This window comes from Leptopilina heterotoma, unplaced genomic scaffold (assembly GCF_015476425.1).
Source record: "Leptopilina heterotoma isolate Lh14 unplaced genomic scaffold, ASM1547642v1 Lhet_186, whole genome shotgun sequence".
In the NCBI taxonomy this organism is placed as follows: domain Eukaryota; kingdom Metazoa; phylum Arthropoda; class Insecta; order Hymenoptera; family Figitidae; genus Leptopilina; species Leptopilina heterotoma.
Window position 1 is genome coordinate 1,303,823 of NW_025110905.1, and position 22,376 is coordinate 1,326,198.

A 22,376-nucleotide genomic window follows, 5' to 3' on the forward strand; every position below is an offset into this window, starting at 1 on the left:
TTACTTTAAAATAGTGTTACATTAATAAAAATGCTTTAAAAGTGACCTCGTATACAAGCTTCTATACACTTCTCATTACGGAAAAGGCTCGTATGAGAGATTTCTCATATTTCTCATACGAGCTACCGAGCTCAAATATTTGGGAATTTGGGAAATTTTTGGAAACTTGCAGTGTAGGCTTGTCCTAAGCTTGCTGTGCAATCTTGCAGCAAGTAGGACATTTTAGTACTTGCAGCAAACTTGCAGTAAGCTTACGTGTAAGATTGCAAATCTTGTGGTGTAAGTTTGCTGCAAACCTACAGGTTACTTGGGCAATTTATCGAATGTTTAATTATCGAGTGTCGACTGTAATTATACCTAAATTCTAGTTCTCTCAATTCTTAGTCTAGTGGACTGGCGTTGGGCATTTTTTATTTATTTTCACCTGTAGATTACAGAAAAAAAAAAAGACATGGAGTGGAAAGGTCGAATGTATCGAAAAGTATCGAAGTAAAGAATGGGCAATGAGAATGTAAAATCTTAATAGAAGGGTGTTTTTAAAATTGTTTGTACATGTGAAGGTGGCGCTGCAGTCGTATGTTATTTAAAAAGAGCGCGAATATATAAATTTTATTTTTGTTAAGAGAAAGTACACATAATAAATCTTATTTTGCATTGTCAAAAAAACGTCAACATTTCAAATATAAATAAGCAAATTATGAACTGAAAAATTTGAATATTATTATTAATAAAATAATGGACTTGGACAATGGACATATAAAAACTAGCACCGTAGACGGCCGCTTGCGGCCGTCGGAGGAGCTAGTTACAGAAAAAATACAGCGAAAAATATTGGAGTTCATCTTCATATTTTTTTTTGCGAAAAACTAGAAATTTTTATTGATTTAGAAAAAAGTGTGTACCCCGCCCTCTTGCTTTTCACAATTCGTGGCCTATTGGATTACAGTTTTGCTAATTTTATGTATTTTCATGTGTAGATTTCAGGAAAAAAACACCGAACATGATTGGATTTTATCTTCATATTTTTTTCACACGGAGAGAGATTTTGTATTAATCCCAGTAAAAAAAAACTAATTCAAATGAATTGAAACGAATTAACATTTTTGGTAGGCTCCAATTCGTATTTGTCACAAAGCGGGATTCACTTAAGCTCTTTGTATATTCAATTGAATTTAATTCAATATGTACCAATTTGTCCAAACGAATTCGCATTCGAAAGAAATGGCCAAGGAATGCATTGAATTCGTGCTAAGGAATTGAAAAAAATTAAAGGCTCAAAACTTGTCCAGTGAATTGGTACGGATAGAAGGTTCGGAAGTTCAATACAGTTTCACGAATTCGGGAAAATTGCATCATGGCTCCAATTCGTATTTGTCACAAAGCGGGATTCACGAAAGCTCTTTGTGAATTCTTTTTAATTCATTTCAATTTGTTTTCGTTTACTGGGATATTTGTTAAAATTGGCAATAGAATTTAATATATTCTTTTTCAATTTAGGGAAATCGTGTTTTATATTAAAAATTAATATTGTGCATATTAGTAGGCAGCCCTTGATATATTTTACAAAAATTAATAAAATTGTAATACAATTTAATAAAAGAATTATAATTTTTAAAAATGACTATATTAAAATCGCAGTCCGTGAAAGTATCGAAAGAATAAGAAAAATTGAAATAGTTCTTTTAAATTTTAGAATAAAATACATATTTCAATCTTTAATATAGTCAATACTAAAAATTATGAGTGAGTCGAAAAGGACAGGAAATAAAAAGACGTAGGAAGGAGGAGGATAGAATTATCGTTTCGAAAGTATTTCGCACACACACCAATGAGCTAACGCAAGCATCATACTATACATCATACTATACAAACACAAACTATATACAATTTCGGAGATCTATGTTAAAACCTATAAACGCATACATATAAACTTAACTTAAATACAAATAAACGCAATAACGCACGCACGCTGTACATTGGGAGATACAGTTCTCAACTTCCTTATATACTAAACTCGAGAAATTTTCTGAACTTGTGAGAAAGTGATATTTTCTCCATATTTTGTTTAAAAAAGTTCTTAATTTATTTTACATTATAAATACATACTTTTGTATGCTGGGTCACAATTTTATTCAGAAATGTTTATCATAATACTGTTTTTAAAATTGTTTGTTTCTGGAAAATGATTTCTATTGAAATTATATCCAATTTTTCGTTATATAAAAAAACCCATCATTTAATTTATTGGCATAAGAAAATGCAGCATATCTTAAATCATTTTTTTTTTTTACCTTCCAATGTCCTAATTCATTTTCGTACACGGAAAAAAATTAATATCTAAACTTGAAATAATATTAATTTGAAATCCAATGGAATGTAAGTATGTCTAAAATAGACATTATAGTCACAATTAAATTCACATCTCTGATTTAGAGATTTGTTAATTTCACAACTTATCTGATGTGAATTACATTGCGTTTTAAGTTCATCATTGTCAAAGAATATTTAAACCATTTTAATTATTTAAGTATTAATTTTATATTTTAAATGCAGTTTCATTCCCAGTTTTCATTTTCCATATTTTACGAATGTTTTTCGCGTTATCACGTGTGGGACATATTTTTATTTATTAGTATTTTCAGGTTAAACTTTCGTTTGACACTTGAAAACCTAACCTATATTGAAAGTTGTACCAAACCATGTTTTTTTATTAAGAAATAGAAAAAGAATGTTTATATTGTGTGATGTTGAGATAATTTGATTCAAATAAAGAAATGAAATAATAAAAAATTCATATTATCTTCAAAAAATGTCCAATTTTTTATGATTGTCAATGGATTTGTTTATAAGTTCATACTAAAAGAAAAATATACATTCTTTGAATAATTCTCACTCTAAATTGTGATAAATCATAAAATTTGAGATTTCTAATATCATTTTCAGGCATAAAAATACGGATTCTTCACACTGATAATATATGCGGATTAGATATAACTCTAAATTTCAGTTTTAGAGATCTGTTCAAATCACACATCCGATTCCAGTGCATGATAGTTTATGCCTAAATCTCATATTAAATCTCTAATTTAGAGATTAATTTCTTTCCGTGTAAATTTTGAATGCTCTCAAATGCTCATTTAAAAGACAATGGACTATGCCTTTTACTACAATTAGGAAATCTTCATTGTCGATTAAAATTATTGAATGCACAAAATAAAATTGTTCACCCAATTCCGACACATTTTGACACATCAAATTAAAATATTTTGGGGTAAACACAACGTGCACATGTTGCCACGAGGTTTGACTCGGATAATTTCGGAACTGCTCGACTGAAATATTCGACTAATCTCGGACAGCTTCGTAACCGCTCTACGTCAGCCTGACGTCAGCCCATAGCCTGCTATGGCCTGCTACTAGGCTGGTCATAATTTTTATTATAGTCTATAATACTATTCATAACTAAATTAACAACTTATGTAATTCTTCGATAGTATTTAGTATAATCATCTGGTAATACTTTTTACTATTGCATACTTTCTTACTTATAATATTACAACTTCTTATTGACTATTTCAATTTCTATTACTTCAGAATAATACAAAGTAATAATTTGATTATAAACTTTCTTAAAAATGGTAATATTAATTCATAAATGTACATGATTTCCCCAAATTGCAATCGGTTTTACTAAATACTAATATAATAATACGAAATATTAAAACAGAATCTCTCTCCGTGTAATTGAAAATTTTTGAATAATTGAATTCTCAAAAATTTTAATAAAAAATCTTCAATTGTCAATTTAAATAAATAATATTACCTAACAATGAAATTGAATAATAAATAATATTTACACTTGAAGATTTTTCATTAAAATTTTTGAGAATTCAATTTTTTTAAAATTATATTAACCCTTAAACCGCACACTTCCGAATCCATCCTTAAACCGCACACTGGGTGTGCGACACCCGGGGACTTTAAAGTGTGTTCTCCAAGCTGGAAAAGGATATTATGGTTCGGAAAAATTATCTTATGTAGCTCAGTACATCTATTTTGAAGGAAAATAAGTTTCATAATGATTTATTTAATCTTAATAATTAAAAAAATGTTTTTTAAAACTACTGAAATCACCTTAAATTAAAAACTGGGTATCAGCCACCCAGACATTTTTCGCTGTTAATTGCATAAAGTTATCAAATACACAAAGACACTTGGGAGACTAATGTCCCTCACGGAACATAAAGTTGAGTACAAAATGGGTCGTCCAATAGCGACATATGTTCAATTTTTACGACTTTAAACGAGATATTAGAGTAAAAAGCTAGAATATGGGTGTCGCACACCCAGGGTGCGGTTTAAGGGTTAACCCCTTCGCAGTCAAGACTAAAATCTCATAAGTGGGCTCAAAATGTCGATAACTTTGTAGAAAACTAAAATTTGCGCAAACGAGCATACTATTGTATTTGATGTCGCTCATTACGAATCCGATATCAGATTTTGAAAATTCAAAATGGCGGATCCAATATGGCGGATATGAAAATGAAGAATCGACTGAATTCACTTGAAACTTGTTACTCAGGGGTTTTCGGGGTCGCTGATTACGAATCCAATATCAGATTTTGAAAACTCATATTAGCGGATCCAATATGGCGAATGAAGTTTTCTAAAATTCATCGTTTTCATTTGAAACTTTTTACTCGGGGGTTTTCAGGGTCGCTGATTACCAATCCGATTTCAGATTTTGAAAATTTATATTAGCGGATCCAATATGGCGAATGAAGTTTTCTAAAATTCATCGTTTTCATTTGAAACTCGTTACTAGAGGGTTTTCGCTGATTACGAAAAACTTTTGAAACGATAATAAATACAAAATTTTCCCTCGCAGTCAGTTGTTAAATATACTACTTTACTTACGACCCCAGAGTTTACCATGAGGAGGTATGCAGTCGGATTTTACACTTTTTCATTTATTTTGTTTTTTTAATATTTTTTTTGTTTGTTCTTATATTGGATTCGCCATTTTTAAAACCGATATTACATTTTTAATCTACTACATCAATAAATCCCAAGTAACAACTTTTAAGTAAATCTGATAAATTTTTTAAAATGGCGCCAGCCATATTCGAACCGCCACATTGTATTTTCAAAATCTGATATCATATTTGTAATCAGCGACCCCGAAAACTCCTGAGTAACAAGTTTCAAGTGAATCCGATGAATTTTTGAAAATGTCGTCCGCCATATTGGATCCGCCATTTTGAATTTTTAAAATCTGAAAACGGATTCGTAATCAGCGACCCCGAAAACCCCCGAGTATCAATTTGTGGACAAATCTGTGTGTTTTTGTAGACAAAAATCTGCTTGCGTCTATACACGTCATCGACAGTTTGAGCCCACCTGCACCATGACGTGTATACACGTCATCGACTGCCAAGGGATTAAAATATTTTTGAAAAAAGTAATTTTTAGAATTTTTTCATATTTTTTAAAATTCAATTCTTTTCAATATTTTCAATTACATATTTCCGAGAATTCAAAGATATATACAAAAAAACAACATTAAAATTTTTTAGAATTATTTTTAACATTTTGGAGAAAACAATCATGTTCAGAAACTTTTTTTAAAATTCTTCAAAGATTTGATTATTTTTTTTTATATTTGTTAAAAATTCAATTTATTATTTTTAAAAGATTTTTACCAAATTTCAATTATTTGGAAATTTTTCAATTGAGGCCTTGGATCGAATAACTTGCCCGACGCTCGGAGGAACGCGCAACTGCCAGTCAGTGAGCAGTGAGCGCCTCTGGGCCACTTACTGCTACCCGTCTGGTATTAGCGCGTGCCTCCGAGCGTCGGGCGAGTTATTCGATCCAAGGCCTCAATTGTATATAAGGGAGCGTTCACAAATGATGTCATGTTTTTGGGGGTAGGGGGGGTCTCTACTAAACGTGACACAATGTATTTTTACATGTGAAATTGCATGAAATTGTGGACAGGGGGGAGGGGGGTCTAAAATCCCGAAAAATTGCGTGACATCATTTGTGAACGCTCCCTAACTAAAAAACTATTATCTTTCAAAAATTATTAAATTTTCGGAAAATTATTAAAATTAATTGATTTAGAGATAAAGTTTAATTGAACATTGTAGAAAATAATTGCATTGAGAGAACAGAGTAGTTATCGCAACCAATAAAATGCTTACGAAAACCAATTTGGTTTGTTAACTATACTGCTGCTAATTGGATAGTTGAAGATACCATTTTTAAATAGTAAAAGATTTACCATTTTCTATTAGTAAAGGCAACTATTTTAGTTGGTAGGGACCACTAATAAAAGTTCTAATAGGTACATTTACTTAGTTCATTTTACAATAAATAAATATATAACAACAATTATTTATCTAATACACGGAGAAAATTTCTTTATTAATGATTACAATAGTCTATATTACAGCTCGGATATGTGACCACTTTTTGTAATGATTACGAAAACTATGTAATTTATTAAGAATTTAGTATAGGAGCGATTACTATAGTTACTTTAATGAATCCAAACACTGTATTAATCATGTTGAAATTTATTTTTTGGAATCATTAATAGTTTAGATGTACAGGTTCAAAAAGGGTACTGTAGGCATTCACTCAGAGACTTGTTATAATTACAATAGTCTACGTTAAAAGGAAATCTTGGATTCTGTTCACATTTGCAGCGGTCTGAGGGAATCAGTGATACAGACTGTAGTAGCCTTTACAACAGGACTATTGTAAAATAAGGTGACCGCGGCCGCCTTGCCTTCTTATTTTACTATAGTTCTTCGTAAAGACTACTATTGCTATATTTCTGATTACAAATGACTGTTGTAAAGTTAAAAAAGAAAATTTTCAACTAAAATAAATTTTTTTTGTAATTCATGACATACGTAAAGTACGTAAGTTACCTAATTAGTGCAATTTACAATAATTCGTTCATTACGTAACTTAAGTTATTTACGTAAAAGCAACTTACGTTATTTACGTAACTTAAATTATTTACGTAACTTATATTTTTACGTAACTTACGTTATTTACATAAGTTAACTTACTTATTTATGTAATTTACTTTTGTTATTTACGTAACTTACGTAACTTATGTAATTTACGTAAGTTGTGTAAATTATATAACAATTTATACAGGCAAGAGATCTTGTACCTTCGGTGCGTGTGTTAGAAAAAAAAATTTTCTCTATAGAAATGTAATAAAAAATAGACCTTACAATATTAAAGACTAACAATGAACAATAATTGTATTAATTGATGAGAACGAAGTGATTTTTTTACATTTAAAGTGTATTAGTCTTTCTCGCAAGCGGTGAATTTTCATAGCAGTTAGTATATAAGGAAGTTTAAGTCATGTATAAATATGTGTAAATAGCGATCGTTATTATGTTATGCGTTTATTATTTAAGTTAGATTTATGTACTTAGGGTTTAGTAAAATTATCTAGTTTAATAATATAATTAATCTTAAAGTGTCTTGGAAGAGTAATTAATGTGCAATATATGATTGGAAGTCATGAATTACAAAAAAATTTTATTTTAGTTGAAAATTTTCTTTTTTAACTTTACAACAGTCATTTGTAATCAGAAATATAGCAATAGTAGTCTTTACGAAGAACTATAGTAAAATAAGAAGGCAAGGCAGCCGCGGTCACCTTATTTTACAATAGTCCTGTTGTAAAGGCTACTACAGTCTGTATCACTGATTCCCTTAGATTGCTGCAAATGTGGATAGAATCCAAGATTTCCTTTTAACGTAGACTATTGTAATCAGTCACACAGACTTTGTGCTCACTTATGTTTAGTTCGTATTTATTTCGAATAAATTTTTAATGAGTACGTTCGACTTACAGAACTGTTACAACGAAGGTACTTTAGGCATTACGAAAAGTGGTCACATATCCGAGCAGTACTGTTCTACTATTGTAATCATTAACAGAAAATTTTTCTCCGTGTATTATTCGCACACTATAAAGACATGATAAACATATTTTTTAATGTGCGAATAATATTAGAAAAGTAATTATCATTATCCTTACAAAAATAACACTGCACTTTTTCTTCGAGTATACAAAATATTCACAAGTTGCACTTATTATACGTCCTTTACATTTTTCGACTCTCGATATCTCTTCTGATAGTTTCATCAGTTTTCACACACTCGATATTCTTCTTATCATAAAAATACCAAAAAGTTAGAAACAAATAACCACATAAAACTTTAACAAACGCACTAAGAGGACAACACTATGTTATGCGTCATATGTGAAGCCGACATTTTTTTTCTCGTTTACTATCGAAAATGGTAAAGCCAACTATTTTTGTGGATGCATTTACTATTTCACATTTACTAATTCTAAATAGTTACGTTTGATATGCAAAATATTAAAACTTACTGGTAAAATTACTAGATTTTACTAACTAAATAGACGGGAGAATAAATTTTGCCTTTACCAATAAAAAAGTAGTTGCTCTAACCATTCATTTCTCTCAGTGTGAATTTTGAAAGGTTACTGGTTGTAATTTTCATAAATTATTAAATTTCAGAAGGTTTTAATTTCAAATTTTTTAAATATTATTTCCCGTGAAAAACAAAATAGTATATTAAGCAACAAGGGTATAAAGGCAGCCATTTGTTTACGGTGATTCTTGTGACACGAGTGGAGGTCGAGGGCGCCCCGAGACCTCCACTCGTGTCACAAAAATCATCGTAAACAAATTGGCTGCCTTTATACCCTTGTTGCTTACGATATTTTTTATTCCTAATGCACAAAAGTGGCGATTTCAGATAGCAGACGACAGGGAATAAAAGTCAGTCACTTGTTCGACTTATATGAAAATGGCGCCCGTTTTCTCCCTTGGGCAAAAATAACGCATGGGATCAGCGGTTATCCCAGTAAAAAAAAACTAATTCAAATGAATTGAAACGAATTAACATTTTTGGTAGGCTCCAATTCGTATTTGTCACAAAGCGGGATTCACTCAAGCTCTTTGTATATTTAATTGAATTTAATTCAATATGTACCAATTTGTCCAAACGAATTCGCATTCGAAAGAAATGGCCAAGGAATGCATTGAATTCGTGCTAACGAATTGAAAAAAATTAAAGGCTCAAAACTTGTCCAGTGAATTGGTACGGATAGAAGGTTCGGAAGTTCAATACAGTTTCACGAATTCAGGAAAATTGCATCATGGCTCCAATTTGTATTTGTCACAAAGCGGGATTCACGAAAGCTCTTTGTAAATTCTTTTTAATTCATTTCAATTAGTTTTCGTTTACTGGGATATGTTTGCACATGGGAGAAAATGGACGCCATTTTCATATGGTCGAACAAATGAGTGACTTTACTTCCTGTCGTCAGCTATCTAAAAGCGCCATTTTTGTGCATGTGGGATAAAAAAGAATTATTTAAATATTTATTTAACAAAATTATTCAAGTCTTGAATAATTGAATTTAGAAATCAGTTAAAGGTCAAGCAAATACAAAATAAAATTATTGTGACCGCACTGAATTAAATAAACGACTTTTTTGTGTTTTTAATTGACTAAACCGACTTTTTTGCGCCTTAAAGTCTTGTATTTATAATCTGTATATTTCTCGAAAGTACGTATCCCTAATGTTTCTACAAAACCAATTTTGGTGAAATCCATTTTGACAATTTTAAGAAATTGAATTTGTTCTAAAACGGTGCAAAAAAGTTTATCTGTTTATAACTTGAAAAAAAAAATTATTTTGAAAAATCGTTTATAGGTCTTATTAGTGACACTGTGGGCTATCAAAACATATTTATGTTCCTTACCCAAAAAATATTAAGGGGCCACTTCAATAATTCTTCCCCAGGTAGAATTTTGACTTATAAAATTGAAATTATTTTTGTTTTTAGGTATGGGATCTATTCTATCAAGCGGATAAAGTTCGTTCAATGTTGACAAGATTGATTAAGGAAGAGGCGCTTAGGACTTATCTCTTTACTTATTCTCACGTATATGATTCGATTGCAATACCAAGATTGGCAGATATGTTCCAACTGAAAAAAGCCGTTGTTCTTTCCACCATTAGTAAAATGATTATTAACGAAGAACTCATGGTAAGCAAAATTAAATTTTTAGATATAATTTAATAAATTATATCTAAATATATTATTATTATTATTATTAAATTATTACTATATACAGTAGAATCTCTCATAAGTTAATTTTCCCCTATCGTGTACCCCATGTAGGAGTATAAGGACTTAAGGAGACATATCTCCAATGGGAAAATTTCCTGATATTTTTTTTTTTTTCTTTTTTTCTTTTTTTTTCTTAAATGACTTGAAGCTAGGCCACGCTCTTATACACCACTTATACACACACTCTTATATACCAACTACTTTTTGCGTTTCTACAGAACGACTTTTTGAGGTTAGGAGTACTCGCATTTGCCTGGACCACCCGTCAATGGGTTTTCTCGCCAGAGAAGAGGGAAACTGTAGAAAACCTCTCCTGAGTACAACCGGTTTATCGACAGCCGAGTTTTAACGGTGTGTACTGGACAATAATCGACAGTGCACATCATTATACCTCGACGTCAAACCTCCCGCTCAGATTATCTCACGTGCCGGAAAAATCCCAGGCTAATGGGCGCGAACCAAGTACCCTTGGTCCGCCCACCGAGCCAGGCATTTATCCGACCGAGCTAATCTGTCGGTATTTCCTGATATTGACTGTACTTCTCTGCAGTAAAATCGAAAGGCACGCGAAAAGTAATAGCCTCATGTTCACTGATAACAGCGCCGCCAAACGGGAGAAATAAGTGCAATTTTACATTTTAAGAATTTTTATCTTTGACAGTTGATTGATATTTAAGGTTAGAGGATCCTCTGAGTGTTGTATTGTAAAATAAATGAACAGAATTAAATTGTTTTATACGTTATATAAATAGAAAGGACTTCAAATAAACAATCAAAAATTCTTTGCATTAAATTCATAAATGTCTGTTGGTAAAAGTATAAAAACTTTTACCCTTACAAAATAGTATATTAAATAAACTTATCATTCTCGGTGCTTTGAAAAAACGCTTTTTTTTAGATGCATTTTTATTTGCTTTATAACTAGACATGCAATTTTTTATAAAACAATTTATATTACTATTATTTTATTGTTAAAAAAAACTACGTAAACAAAACTTTTATCATGGTATATATTTTCTCCTGTAGGGGCGCTAATATCAGTGAACAAATTTCCGGTATGCCAATTTTCGTGCATGGCGATTTTACGCAGTCCAGTACAGTCAAAAGGGATACATATACATACTTCTCCTTATACTCCTTCATGGTGTACCCCTTCTACCTAAACAGGGTTGCTACAGAAGTCTGTTTTTAAATTTCCATGACTTTTCCAGGTTTTCCAGTACCAAATCTGATAAATTTCCAGGTCACCTTTTGAACATTATAAATTAGAGCAATTTTTCTGTATTATAAAAATATTCACGTTAGATTATCTCTATTTGATTATTAAAGCACAGACAGGGTGTCTACTGAAAATATGACTTAAAATTCCAGGACAGATTTTTTATTTTTCCAGGACATTTACATGTGTAATATTATTTCATATTACGATTAACATAATTTAAATTAACCTACTTGAACAAAAATATTAATTTTATTATAAAAAGAGTTAAAAATCAATATTATATAATATAGATATCAGATTCTTTAATCAAACGACAAATTAAAATTATTTTTTGATAGATCAAAAAAATTATTTTTTAAAATTTGAGTAAAATTTTTAAATTATTGAATATTTAAAAGCCAAATATGGAAAATTCAAGGATATTTCAGGACATTTCCAGGAATTCCAGGACATCTTTTCCAGTAGTAAAAAATATTAAGTGGAATAAAATTCCAGGCATTTCAAATTTCCATGACATTTTCAGGTATTCCAGACCTTTTTTTTAAAAAATCCCTGACTTTTCCAGGTATTCCACACCTTTTTTAAAAAATCCCTGACTTTTCCAGGTTTTCCAGGTTCTGTAGCAACCCTGCTAAAAAATAAACATAAAGTGCATAGTGGCACTAATTTCTCCTTACACGGCAAATCTCTCTTATGTTAACCCCCCACCAAAATTAACTTATGGGAGATTCTACTATATATATATATATATATATATATATATTAATAATTACCTGTAATAGTCATGGTCTTGTAAATTATAACTTCAATATAATACTATTTATATTATTTTAATTATGAAATTTGATAAAATATTTCAAAAACGTAATTGTAAAATAATTCTATTCTGTTTTAAAGGCGTCGCTGGACGATCCAACAGAAACGGTTGTGATGCATCGCAGTGAACCAAGTCGCCTTCAATCGCTGGCTCTACAACTCACGGACAAAGTTAATAATTTAGTTGATTCCAATGAACGCATCTTTGAAATGAAACAAGGTAAAATTTTTATCTACTTCCTAACATTCTATTTTCTCCGTTTCATCACTTTGTTATTTGATTGAAAAATATATCCCCCTTTTAATTTATAAAACAAAAATGTTACTTTTTTTACCAATTTTTCATAATAATTGAATTGCAGGTAACTACTTCTCAAGGGGTGGCAATCAAGGCAATTTCCGCGATCGACCGAATTACAATCGTCAGGGTCAAGACTGGGGACGCCAGAGACGCGATCGTAATCGTGATGACAATCGAAATTATTGATTCAATCATTGAACTTTGAATTTTTTGTAAATTCTACAATTTTTTATATATATCCATAATAAAGTATTAGGATTCAATGTAATTATTATGCATGTCTTTGATTAGATATACATACATAATACAAAAAAAGAAATTTTTACAAAACAATAATTTTATTCGGTAATTGATTTTTTATTTACATAATTTATATAATATAATAATAGAGATAATTCAAATTTTCTCTTCATTCTGAAAGCGGTATAAAAAATTTGTTTTCCACAAAATTTTGTAATAATAAATATGATAAAAAAATTTCTTCTTTTCTTAAAAAAAAATTAAGTTTACATTTCTTTTCTTTAAAAAATAAAAAACAAATTTTGTTGTAATTCTAATTTGTTTGTAAAATTTAATTAATTATTTTCTACCTAAAAAAATTATAAAAAAATTTGTTGTTACGAATTTTGTACAGTTTCTATTAGTTTATTTCCGGTTATACTGCTATCTGAGACTAAAACTAAACGAATACCGGCAGATTTTTCTATTAGTCGACAAGCGGATATTTCGGCGTATGTTATGCCACCTATAATACAAACAACAATTGTTTTTGGTGTAATTGTTCCTTGACTGCCAGTGACAATGCACTCAGGTAAATTAGTCAATTCTTCGAGACTCTTCGCATCCATTTGATTCGCAACAGTATTTATTATTTGCGCCTGAAAATCAACAAGATTTTTTGATTGTAGGACAAAAGTTCCAAACCAGAAGTTCCAATCCAAAAGTTCCAATATGAAAAAGTTCCAATAAACAAAATGTCCAATTTAAAAAAGTTCCAAAGTGAAAAAGTTCCAAAATAATAACTTCCAATATCAATAATTTCCAAATTTGAAAACACGAAAGTACACAAGTGCCAACGTAAATATATTTAGAAATAAATATAAAAATTTAATACATGTAAATAAATAATACAATCAGTAAAAATATATAAAAAAAATCGAAAAACACATAAAAAACAGAAGAAAATTAAAAGGTTATGTTATGCCCGATATTTTTTAAGTAATTAATGATATCGTCATTTTGAGCGTATTCGTGGTGTTTAATCACAATGTTGTATATTCTGTCTTCTATCTTTTGACGACTCGGTGGGCGAGGTTTTTTAATTTTTTGGCCAAGATTAAGTTGGGTTGTATACGTTTATAAAAAAATTAAACAAAATATATAATATAAAAATACAGGTTACAATGACGTTAAACGTCAAATGAATTGAAAAACTGAATAAACATAAAATTCACATAGCAACATGTAAACAAAATAGTAGAATGCCGTGAATATAGCATGAAAATGTTTCCAAACTCGAAGTTTGAATTTTACAAAAAATGTTTGGAAATAAAAATAATTGGAACTTTTGGCTTTTGGAAGAAATAATTATTGGAACTTTTGGCTTTTGGAAAAAAGAATTATTGGAACTTTTGGCTTTTGGAAAAAAGAACTATTGGAACTTTTTGACTTTGGAACAAAGAATTATTGGAACTTTTTTTCTCTGGAACTTTTTTTTGGAACTTTTGTCCTCCTACCAGATTTTTTCAAGACATTTTTTCCCATAAGAATAGACTTTTTCTTTTATTAAATTGCATTTTTTTCTATCGCTTTTTTTTTGTTAAAAAAACATTAGGTAGTTAAAGATTTTAAATAACTGTAATTATTTTAAATTAATTTTTAAGAAAATGTATATAATTTTTAAAGAAAAAAACTGACAGAAAATTTTATTTTAAGTTGATACCTAAATAAATAAAAATTAAAAAATAGAATAGAATTTATTAATTGATGCTACGAAAATTAAAAAAATTATAAATTTTTAAATTGAAAATTATTTTCTTCTAAATTGTTGAACTTACAATTGCTGGAATATAAACACCGCTGAAAACGTAACTGGGACAAGTGGGACCTTTAAGATCAACATTTTTCGAAGCACTAGGAATTAATTTTAATTTTTTTGCATTCATCATCCATTTGCTTGTCCAGTTTGGCAATTTATTGAGAACATTCTCATTTCGATATTTCAGTAAATTCACTTTTTCAAGTTTATGAAACAACGGTATATTTTGATAGCCGTGTGCATGAAGATGAGCTTGTTGGATTGTTTGTGTTTCACTGCGCGTCACTCCGTCGCTTGTTATTGAAAGTAAAGCTAAAAGGCGAAGACTTCGTAGTGGATGATCATCTACAAAACAAGTAGAAGAAAAATATCAAATTTCTCAATTTCAAAACTACAAAACACAATAAAGAGATAATTACGTTGTAATTTCTAAAAATAATTAATTATTTATTTTTGTATTTAAATAATTGAATTCTTGTAGTTGAATTTTAATAAGAATTAATGCAGAGAAGAATTTTTAGTTAAGGGGACACGCACCTGAATGAAAATTCAATCCAAGAACATAGTTCAAAACAATTTTTTTGTTTCTTTAAAACTATTTTCAATTAAAAGTCAAGTGGAATAGAAAACAAATTTTTTACATTCTTTTTCTAATAAAGTATAAAGTATTTATTTCATTGTATACCCATATTACAGAGTTTTTACAATCTACACGCCTACGCTAATTAGAAACAAATGTATCTTCCTTTATCTTTCTCTCAACGACATAAATAAAAAAATTGCAGTTTTTCAAATTTTTAAAAATAATTACATTTCTAAAGGTTTTACATTGAAAGTATTTTGAAATTTTAATTCCTGTGGACAAATAAATAACAATAAGTATTTAAATATTTATTTAACAAAAATGATTGAAATTTGAAAAATTTAATTTGGATATTAGTTTTTCGAAAAAATTAAAAATTTAGAGGATTTTTACAAAAAATTTCTATTAATAAATAATTCAATTCTCGAAAAAATATTTCAGGAATTTCGAGAAATTATTTTAAAAAAAGGATTTGAATATTGGAAAAGTTAATAGGAAAAATTTTTAAAAAGGTTTAACATTAAAATTTTTAAAAATTTTAATTTCTAATAATTTTAATAAAAATTCTTTATTTTTAAATAAATAAATTTTAAAAGAACTTTTAATAAATTATTGAAAATTATTGACTATTGCAAGAATTTTAGTTAAAAATTGTAGAAATAATAAAAAATGTGAAATTTGAAAATTTTCCATTTTTTGAAAATATTTTTATATTTACATCTTAGTTGTAGGATAGTATTTTTTGCAAAATTATGCTAAAATGTGACCAAATAACATGTAATACTCAAGTATAGAAACTTTAAAACCAATCCATGAAAAAATAAAAAATTTTCGATTTTTTGGAAAAAATTGAATATCTCCCGTTTCAATTAATATTAATAAGGATTTATTTAACTAAATTATTAAAGTTTTGAAGACTTTATAAATTCTAAAAAATTTGTTTTTTGAAAAATAGTAATTAAAATTTATTGAAGATAATTAAATTCCCGAAAATAATTATAAAAATTATAATAATAATTGGATTTTAAAAAAATAACTTTTTTTAGTAAAAAAAATGCCCGAAAAATTATATTTTTAAAAAATGAAGAATTTTTATTAAATTTCAAAAAGAAATTTTTCTAAACTGACAATGGACTTTTTTTCACGCGCGCATGTAGTTATGCTAGTTTAATAATAATTTAATAAATTTATAAATTAATAAAAAAGAAGTCTCACCTATATTTCTCTCAATATATTCCAAACATTCTTTTCGTCTCGTACATTCTAAAATAGATTCTTCGATGGAATGGAGATTCTCAAATTCTGAGCCTAGAGCACTAATTGCCGCCTCACAAGCGGTAATATGAAATTCAAGTTGCTGCTTCACTTCCGTTGTTTTTTTCAGAGTAGTCGCTACATAGTGCTTCATTTCTGCCAATTTCATTCCCTGCGTTGATTCCTGTTCGTCTGAAACGAAATATTTATAATTTTAATCACTTAGAAATTGAAAGGAGCCATAAAAATATGTATTCTACATAAAAGAATTGCACTTTTTAATAACTTGGCCTTATTTCGCAGTGTGGGAAAAGCGTCGCTAAAATGTTTATCTCTAACTTCGCCATAGACTTGATCTTTATTTGGATCGAGTTTCGTTTGTGCAGTGCCGAGCGATGCAGTTCCAATATTAATATCTACAACTTCACTAAGAAGACCCAAATAAGTGACAGAAGTAAGAAGTGTCGATGCCAAATCAAATGATCTGTCCATGAGAATTAATGCACCAATTTCATGTTCACTGCTCGATGTACCAAATGATTCTTCAATTGTTTTCACCATTTTTAATGTTTGCTGACTGTGCTTGCCAAATGCAAGTGTCAATCGTGGTGCACCGAGAATTAATTTCAGTGACCAAAGATTTCGCGACAATGCCGGAAGTAATCCAGTGTCTTTATAATAATAAAGATCGCTGAAAAATGGAATTTCCATTGAGAGAAAATTTCCATCGAAAAGAATAAATTCCCACGAAAGTGAACGTAATTCGATTAATCCCGCGAGACCTGAAAATCATATTTTAATTTTAGAAATGCAAATATAAATTTATTTAATTATTAATTGTTTAATTATGTAATTAAAATTGATATATGAAGGCGTTGGATAGACATTAAAACAGCAAAAATTTTCGTTTTCATCGATTCAAAGTGTAAAAAAAATCGAAAAAGTCCCTTATTTTATTTTAAAGTTGACACAAAGATTTCATTGGTACTTTTATATTTGTGACTGTCCACGAGAAAACAGGGCTTAGGCCCAAAAAATAAATTTTGAGTTTTTTATGGTAATCGACAGATTTTATGTTGCTTTTTCAAATGCAAAAGTCAAAAGTTAAAAATATCAATTATTTTCGACAATATATCGTTTTAAAGCTGGGTATGTCAAGCGTAGTTAACTTCAATCGTCGACTGTCCACGACAAAACACGGCTTAGGTCCAAAAAATCAATTTGAGTTTTTTATGGTAATCGACAGATTTTATGTTGCTTTTTCAGATGCAAAAGTCAAAAGTTAAAAATATCAACTACTTTCGACAATATATCGTTTTAAAGATGGGTATTTCAAGCGTAGTTAACTTCAATCGTAGTACTTCAATCGCTCGCCCTGTGAAATTCACGTTTGGGAGCTAAGCCCTGTTTTCTCGTGGACAGTCACATTTGATTTGTATTTCTCTAACTTTTTTTCCTTTGCATTGAAAACTTTTCAATTAATTAAACTAAACTTAACTTAACTAAACTTAACTTTTCAAAAAATTATAATTAAACTTTTTCAAATACCTAATTTTCTTAAAATTTCTAAATTAAATTATTGAAAAGTTGAATATCTTTGTTAAACAAATATTTAAATAGGGGAGTGTTGTCAGACTTGGACAGGGTTTAGGGTTGGGCCACTACGTTTATTTCGTTTTATTGCACTAGCGCCATCTATCTTTTTACAAAAATTCTTGCTACTAATGTCAGCCATCCTTTCATATGAGTCGCAGTTTAGTATACGAACCTATACTAGACCAGCGTACCAATTTGTGATATAGGCTCAGCAAAAACTTTTTTGTGGTGTCAAAAAAAGAGAACTAAATGTAGAAGAAATTTGCCAAAAACAAAATAAGTTTACAGAAATTGTTCACTAAGATGATATGTGAAAATGTGTAAAGTAATTTGGTGTTTGTGTCACGCGATTGTGTTCTGTGCGCCTATGACGCAAAACGACGCGTGAATCAGAGTTGGGCCATGAGGAAAATTTTGCAATTACAAAGCGTACTTGCAACAGAAATTCATTTTTTTACTTAAAGAGGTGTTAGAAACTCCATTTTCATTGGAAAGAGGAAAAAAAAATTTTTTTAATAACCTTTTTCTATTTTTTCAATTTTTCAATTTTGGATTTCGTTCATGTGGAATAAATTATCTAAAAAGTTATATGAAAATGCATAATATGGGATTTTATTTTAATTTCATGGTTCCTTTCCTCATTCCCAAGTGTCATTCTATCATTTGAAGGTCATTTTTAACCATTTACCTAAATATTTCATTGATTTTCTACAGTGGCCCAACTCTGGCAACCATGTTCAACTCTGACAAGATTTTTTTTTAAATTGCTTATATATCTGAATATTTTGGTCAAATTTTTTTACAATGTTCAGCAAAAACATTGCATTTGATCTTTCCAAAAATATGCGCGAAATCGCGAAATTCGTTCTACAGGGGAAGTTATGAAGAAAAGTCAAAACTATGCCCAACTCTAACAACACTCTCCTACTTATTGTTATTTATTTTTTCTGAGAAATTAAATTTTTTTAAAATTTTCTACTTCCAACCTTCTGAATGAAATTTAATTATTTCAACGAATTACAAACTAAAATTCTTTCAAAATCCAATTATTTTCTAAAATTTTTGAATGAAATTATTAAAAGTTTTATAATGGAAAAGAAAATATTTCAATATTATTGAAAATCAACATCAATATCAATTTAAAGTTTTTTAATTTTTAATAAGAAACCTTCTGAAATTCAATTATTTCTAAAAATTGAGAAATGTAAATTCTCCAAAACACAATTATTTTCTAGAATTTTGAAATAAAATTCTTCCGCAAGTCTAGTATTTTTAATAAGTAATAGAAAGTTCTTTGAAAATTCAATTATTCAAAAATAAAGAATTTTTAATTACAATTATCCGAAATACCAATTTTTAAAAATTTCACATACCTACAACTCTTCTAATATTCAATTGTTATCTATTGTTTTTAATGAAAATTCGTCTCTAAATCAATTATTATTTTTAATAGTTTTTAGAAAGTTTTTTTCAAAAGTCAATTATTTAATTATTTATTAAAATTTCTATTGCAATTGCTCCAAAATTCATTATTTTCTATTATTTTTAACTAAAATATTCTATAAATAAATTATTTTTATTAATTTATAGAAAGTTCTTTGAAAATTTAATTATTCAAAAATAAAGAATTTTTAATTAAAATTCTAGAGTTAATTATTGTTCCGGTAATCTGTTCGCAGTTTGAAGTTAGTTGTTGTTTGCTTTTTAGTTTCTTAACATGCTTAATAATTTTTCTTTTTAAATATTTTAAATTTTAAAATTAATGTATTGAAAATCATCTAACTATTGCAAAGAATTTTATTTAAAAAATTGATAATAATAGAATTCCTTCGAAGAATTTTATTATTTTGCAAAATAATTGAGTTCTCGAGAAGAGTTTTGATAAAATTTTTGAAAATTCTAATTAATTTCTTTTGAAGAATTTCTTTGAATTGTTTTTAAAATAATAGAGTTTCTTTAGGTAATAAATTTAATTAAAATTTTTTGAAATAATTGAATTTTATGAACAATTTCTATCAAGTTTTAAAAATAATCGTGTTTCTTAATAATTGAAATTCAACATTTAATTACAAAATTTTATTAAAATTTTAGAAAATAATTGAATTCTTTTGAAACATTTTATTTATTTATTTATTATTTATTTAATAACATAAGTTCCTAGGGCTAAGGAGCCCTCTAAGGAACAATACATAGTACATGGCTGAGTAGAAAGAACAATTTTATAACGAATTAAGAAAAAAATTGAATTCGTTCCTGGAATTTTTTTGAAAATAATTTGACTACAATTTATAAATATAATTGAATTGTTTCGAAGGATTGATTAAAATTTTACGAAATAATTGAATTTTTTGAAAAATATTATTCAAAATTAAAAAGAAATTGAATTCCTTCATGAAATTTTATAAAATTGTATTAAAAATAATTGAATTTTTAAGAAGAATTTATTAAAATTTTAGAAAATAATTGAATGCTATTGAAATTTTTTATAACGAATTATGAAAAAATTGAATTCTTTCGTGAAATTGTTTTGAATATATTTGAATTTTTGCAAAGAATTTTACTTTTCATAATTATATACTTAATTTAAATTGTTTATAATTGAATTGTTTTGAAGGATTTATTAAAATTTTGGAAAATAATTGAATTTTTTCGTATAATATTATTAAAAATCTTTTTAAAATTGAATTCTTTTATGAATTGTATTAAAAATAATTGAATTTCTGCAAAAAATTTGACTATTTATAAATAAAATTTTGAATTGTTTAGAAGGATTTATTAAAATTTCAGAAAATAATTTAATTTTTGCAAAGGTTTTATCTACTATTTAAATAATAATTTAATTGTTTCGTAAGATTTATTAAAGTTTTAGAAAATAATTGTATTCGTTAGTGGCATTTTATTAAAATTGTATTAAAAATAATTGAATTCTTAGGAAGAATGTTATTATTTATGAAAATAATTGAATTCTTGCGAAGAATTTTATTAAAATTTTTGAAATTAATAAACAAGAATAATTAAATTAGTAAATTAGTTGATTTTTGTACCATTTTTAGAAATTTGATATTTTTTCACTACTTTGGATAAAATTACTTGATTCGCCTGATCTATTTACAACTCTATTAATGTCGAAATTCCTAAACTAAATTTTTTAAATATTCTACCATTAAATTTTATATTTCAAAAATCGAAATAAATATCATTTTATACCAACAAAGTGGTATTTTCTTGCAATATTTGAAAGAAATGTCGAAAAAGTCACGTTTTTTTGAAAATAAGTCAAGACTTTCATTTTAGTAAGAGAAGAAATAATTCTATCTGCCAATAATGATTTTACCTTCTTCCTCAACAAGAGAGCGGAGTGCGAGAGGAACGAGTGGAACAACCAAAACGTGGTGAGATAATCCGGGTGAATTCGAGCGTTCTGCTTGTATTTGATCCAAGACTCTTTTACACGCAATCAAATCACACGAAGAAATAAAAATTCGTTGAGCATTTGCAGGTTTTAAACCTTGTTCCATTTTGAATATTTTTTCAACTCCATATCTCCTGTATATTTTTTAATTATCATTTTATTATTTCACAAATTAAAATAAATAACATTTAAAAAATCCGTTATTTACAAAAAATATATTCTGCGTTTATATCTCAGAAACTTATGTACGAAAAAAATACCTTAATACAGTAACTCCAACGAAACAATCTAACAATTTCATTAATTTTTGTTCTATTATTAAATCCTTTTTTCCAGCAATGCCATCTAAAATTTCAATCAATTTTCTTTGACTTATTTGCTGAAAAGCTCCTAATTTGTCATCCAGTGTAATATCCATTATTTTCAAAATATACTGACTCCAATAAAAAGTAGATATATTATTCGATACATATGTTTATTATTAATTTTTATTTTATTCTGTAATTATCTTTCTTGCGTCAGTTGTTAAGTTGCTATGCTAATTAAGAGACTGTTAAAATAATTTTTATTAATTTTGCTTGAAAATAAGGAAGGGTAAATTATTATCTTACCTAGAGACTGTTGATATTAAAATATGTTTTATAACTTGACAACTTAAAACATCGTTGTATAAAATTAGAACAAAATATTTTATTTATAAATATATATATATATATATATAAATTATAAACTTAATATAATATTAAAATACATTTCTATTAAATGATTGACGACTTAAAAAATACACAATATACATATTTTTGTTGACATATGCAACGCAACCAATTTGAATTAGGTCGTGTTCACAATATTTATAAATAGATTTAAGGCACAAACACAATGAAATGTCATTTGTCAATCGTGATTCGTGTCCCCCATTCTTCTTGTAATTCTACTCAGTAAT

General features: G+C 28.0%; 2 protein-coding genes across 4 annotated transcripts in view; one reads left to right on the plus strand and one right to left on the minus strand.

The window, feature by feature from the left end:
- Positions 1–12,818, plus strand: part of LOC122500440 (eukaryotic translation initiation factor 3 subunit C) — a 120,016-nt gene extending 107,198 nt beyond the window's left edge. For both annotated transcript variants that reach the window (XM_043609364.1, XM_043609365.1), the window contains exons 13-15: positions 9,924–10,127; positions 12,331–12,469; positions 12,612–12,818. In XM_043609364.1, coding sequence (XP_043465299.1) covers positions 9,924–10,127; positions 12,331–12,469; positions 12,612–12,736 — 468 coding nt within the window. In that variant the 3' untranslated portion in view covers positions 12,737–12,818. The remainder of the gene's footprint in view (positions 1–9,923; positions 10,128–12,330; positions 12,470–12,611) is intronic.
- Positions 12,819–12,958: 140 nt separating this feature from the next.
- Positions 12,959–22,255, minus strand: LOC122500442 (vacuolar protein sorting-associated protein 33B). 2 transcript variants are annotated; one of them, XM_043609369.1, is made up of 7 exons: positions 22,045–22,255; positions 21,694–21,971; positions 21,356–21,567; positions 16,701–17,207; positions 16,387–16,617; positions 14,608–14,933; positions 12,959–13,428 (listed from the first exon to the last, which is right to left on the minus strand). In XM_043609369.1, the coding sequence occupies exons 2-7, from the start codon at positions 21,849–21,851 to the stop codon at positions 13,168–13,170; spliced, it is 1,695 nt and encodes a 564-aa protein (XP_043465304.1). In that variant the 5' UTR covers positions 21,852–21,971; positions 22,045–22,255; the 3' UTR covers positions 12,959–13,167. The 2 variants fall into 2 exon arrangements, with proteins under 2 accessions (XP_043465304.1, XP_043465303.1); XM_043609368.1 differs by having other exon boundaries at positions 21,694–21,983.
- Between the last annotated feature and the right edge of the window lie 121 nt (positions 22,256–22,376).

Coding starts and splice junctions, on each gene's coding strand:
- LOC122500442 (XM_043609369.1), bottom strand. CDS start 21,851: ATGGATATTACACTGGATGACAAATTAGGAGCTTTTCAGCAAATAAGT. Junction 16,618..16,700: donor TAAGGCCAAGTTATTAAAAA/GTGCAATTCTTT, acceptor ATTTCGTTTCAG/ACGAACAGGAATCAACGCAG. Junction 14,934..16,386: donor ATATATTGAGAGAAATATAG/GTGAGACTTCTT, acceptor CTTGTTTTGTAG/ATGATCATCCACTACGAAGT.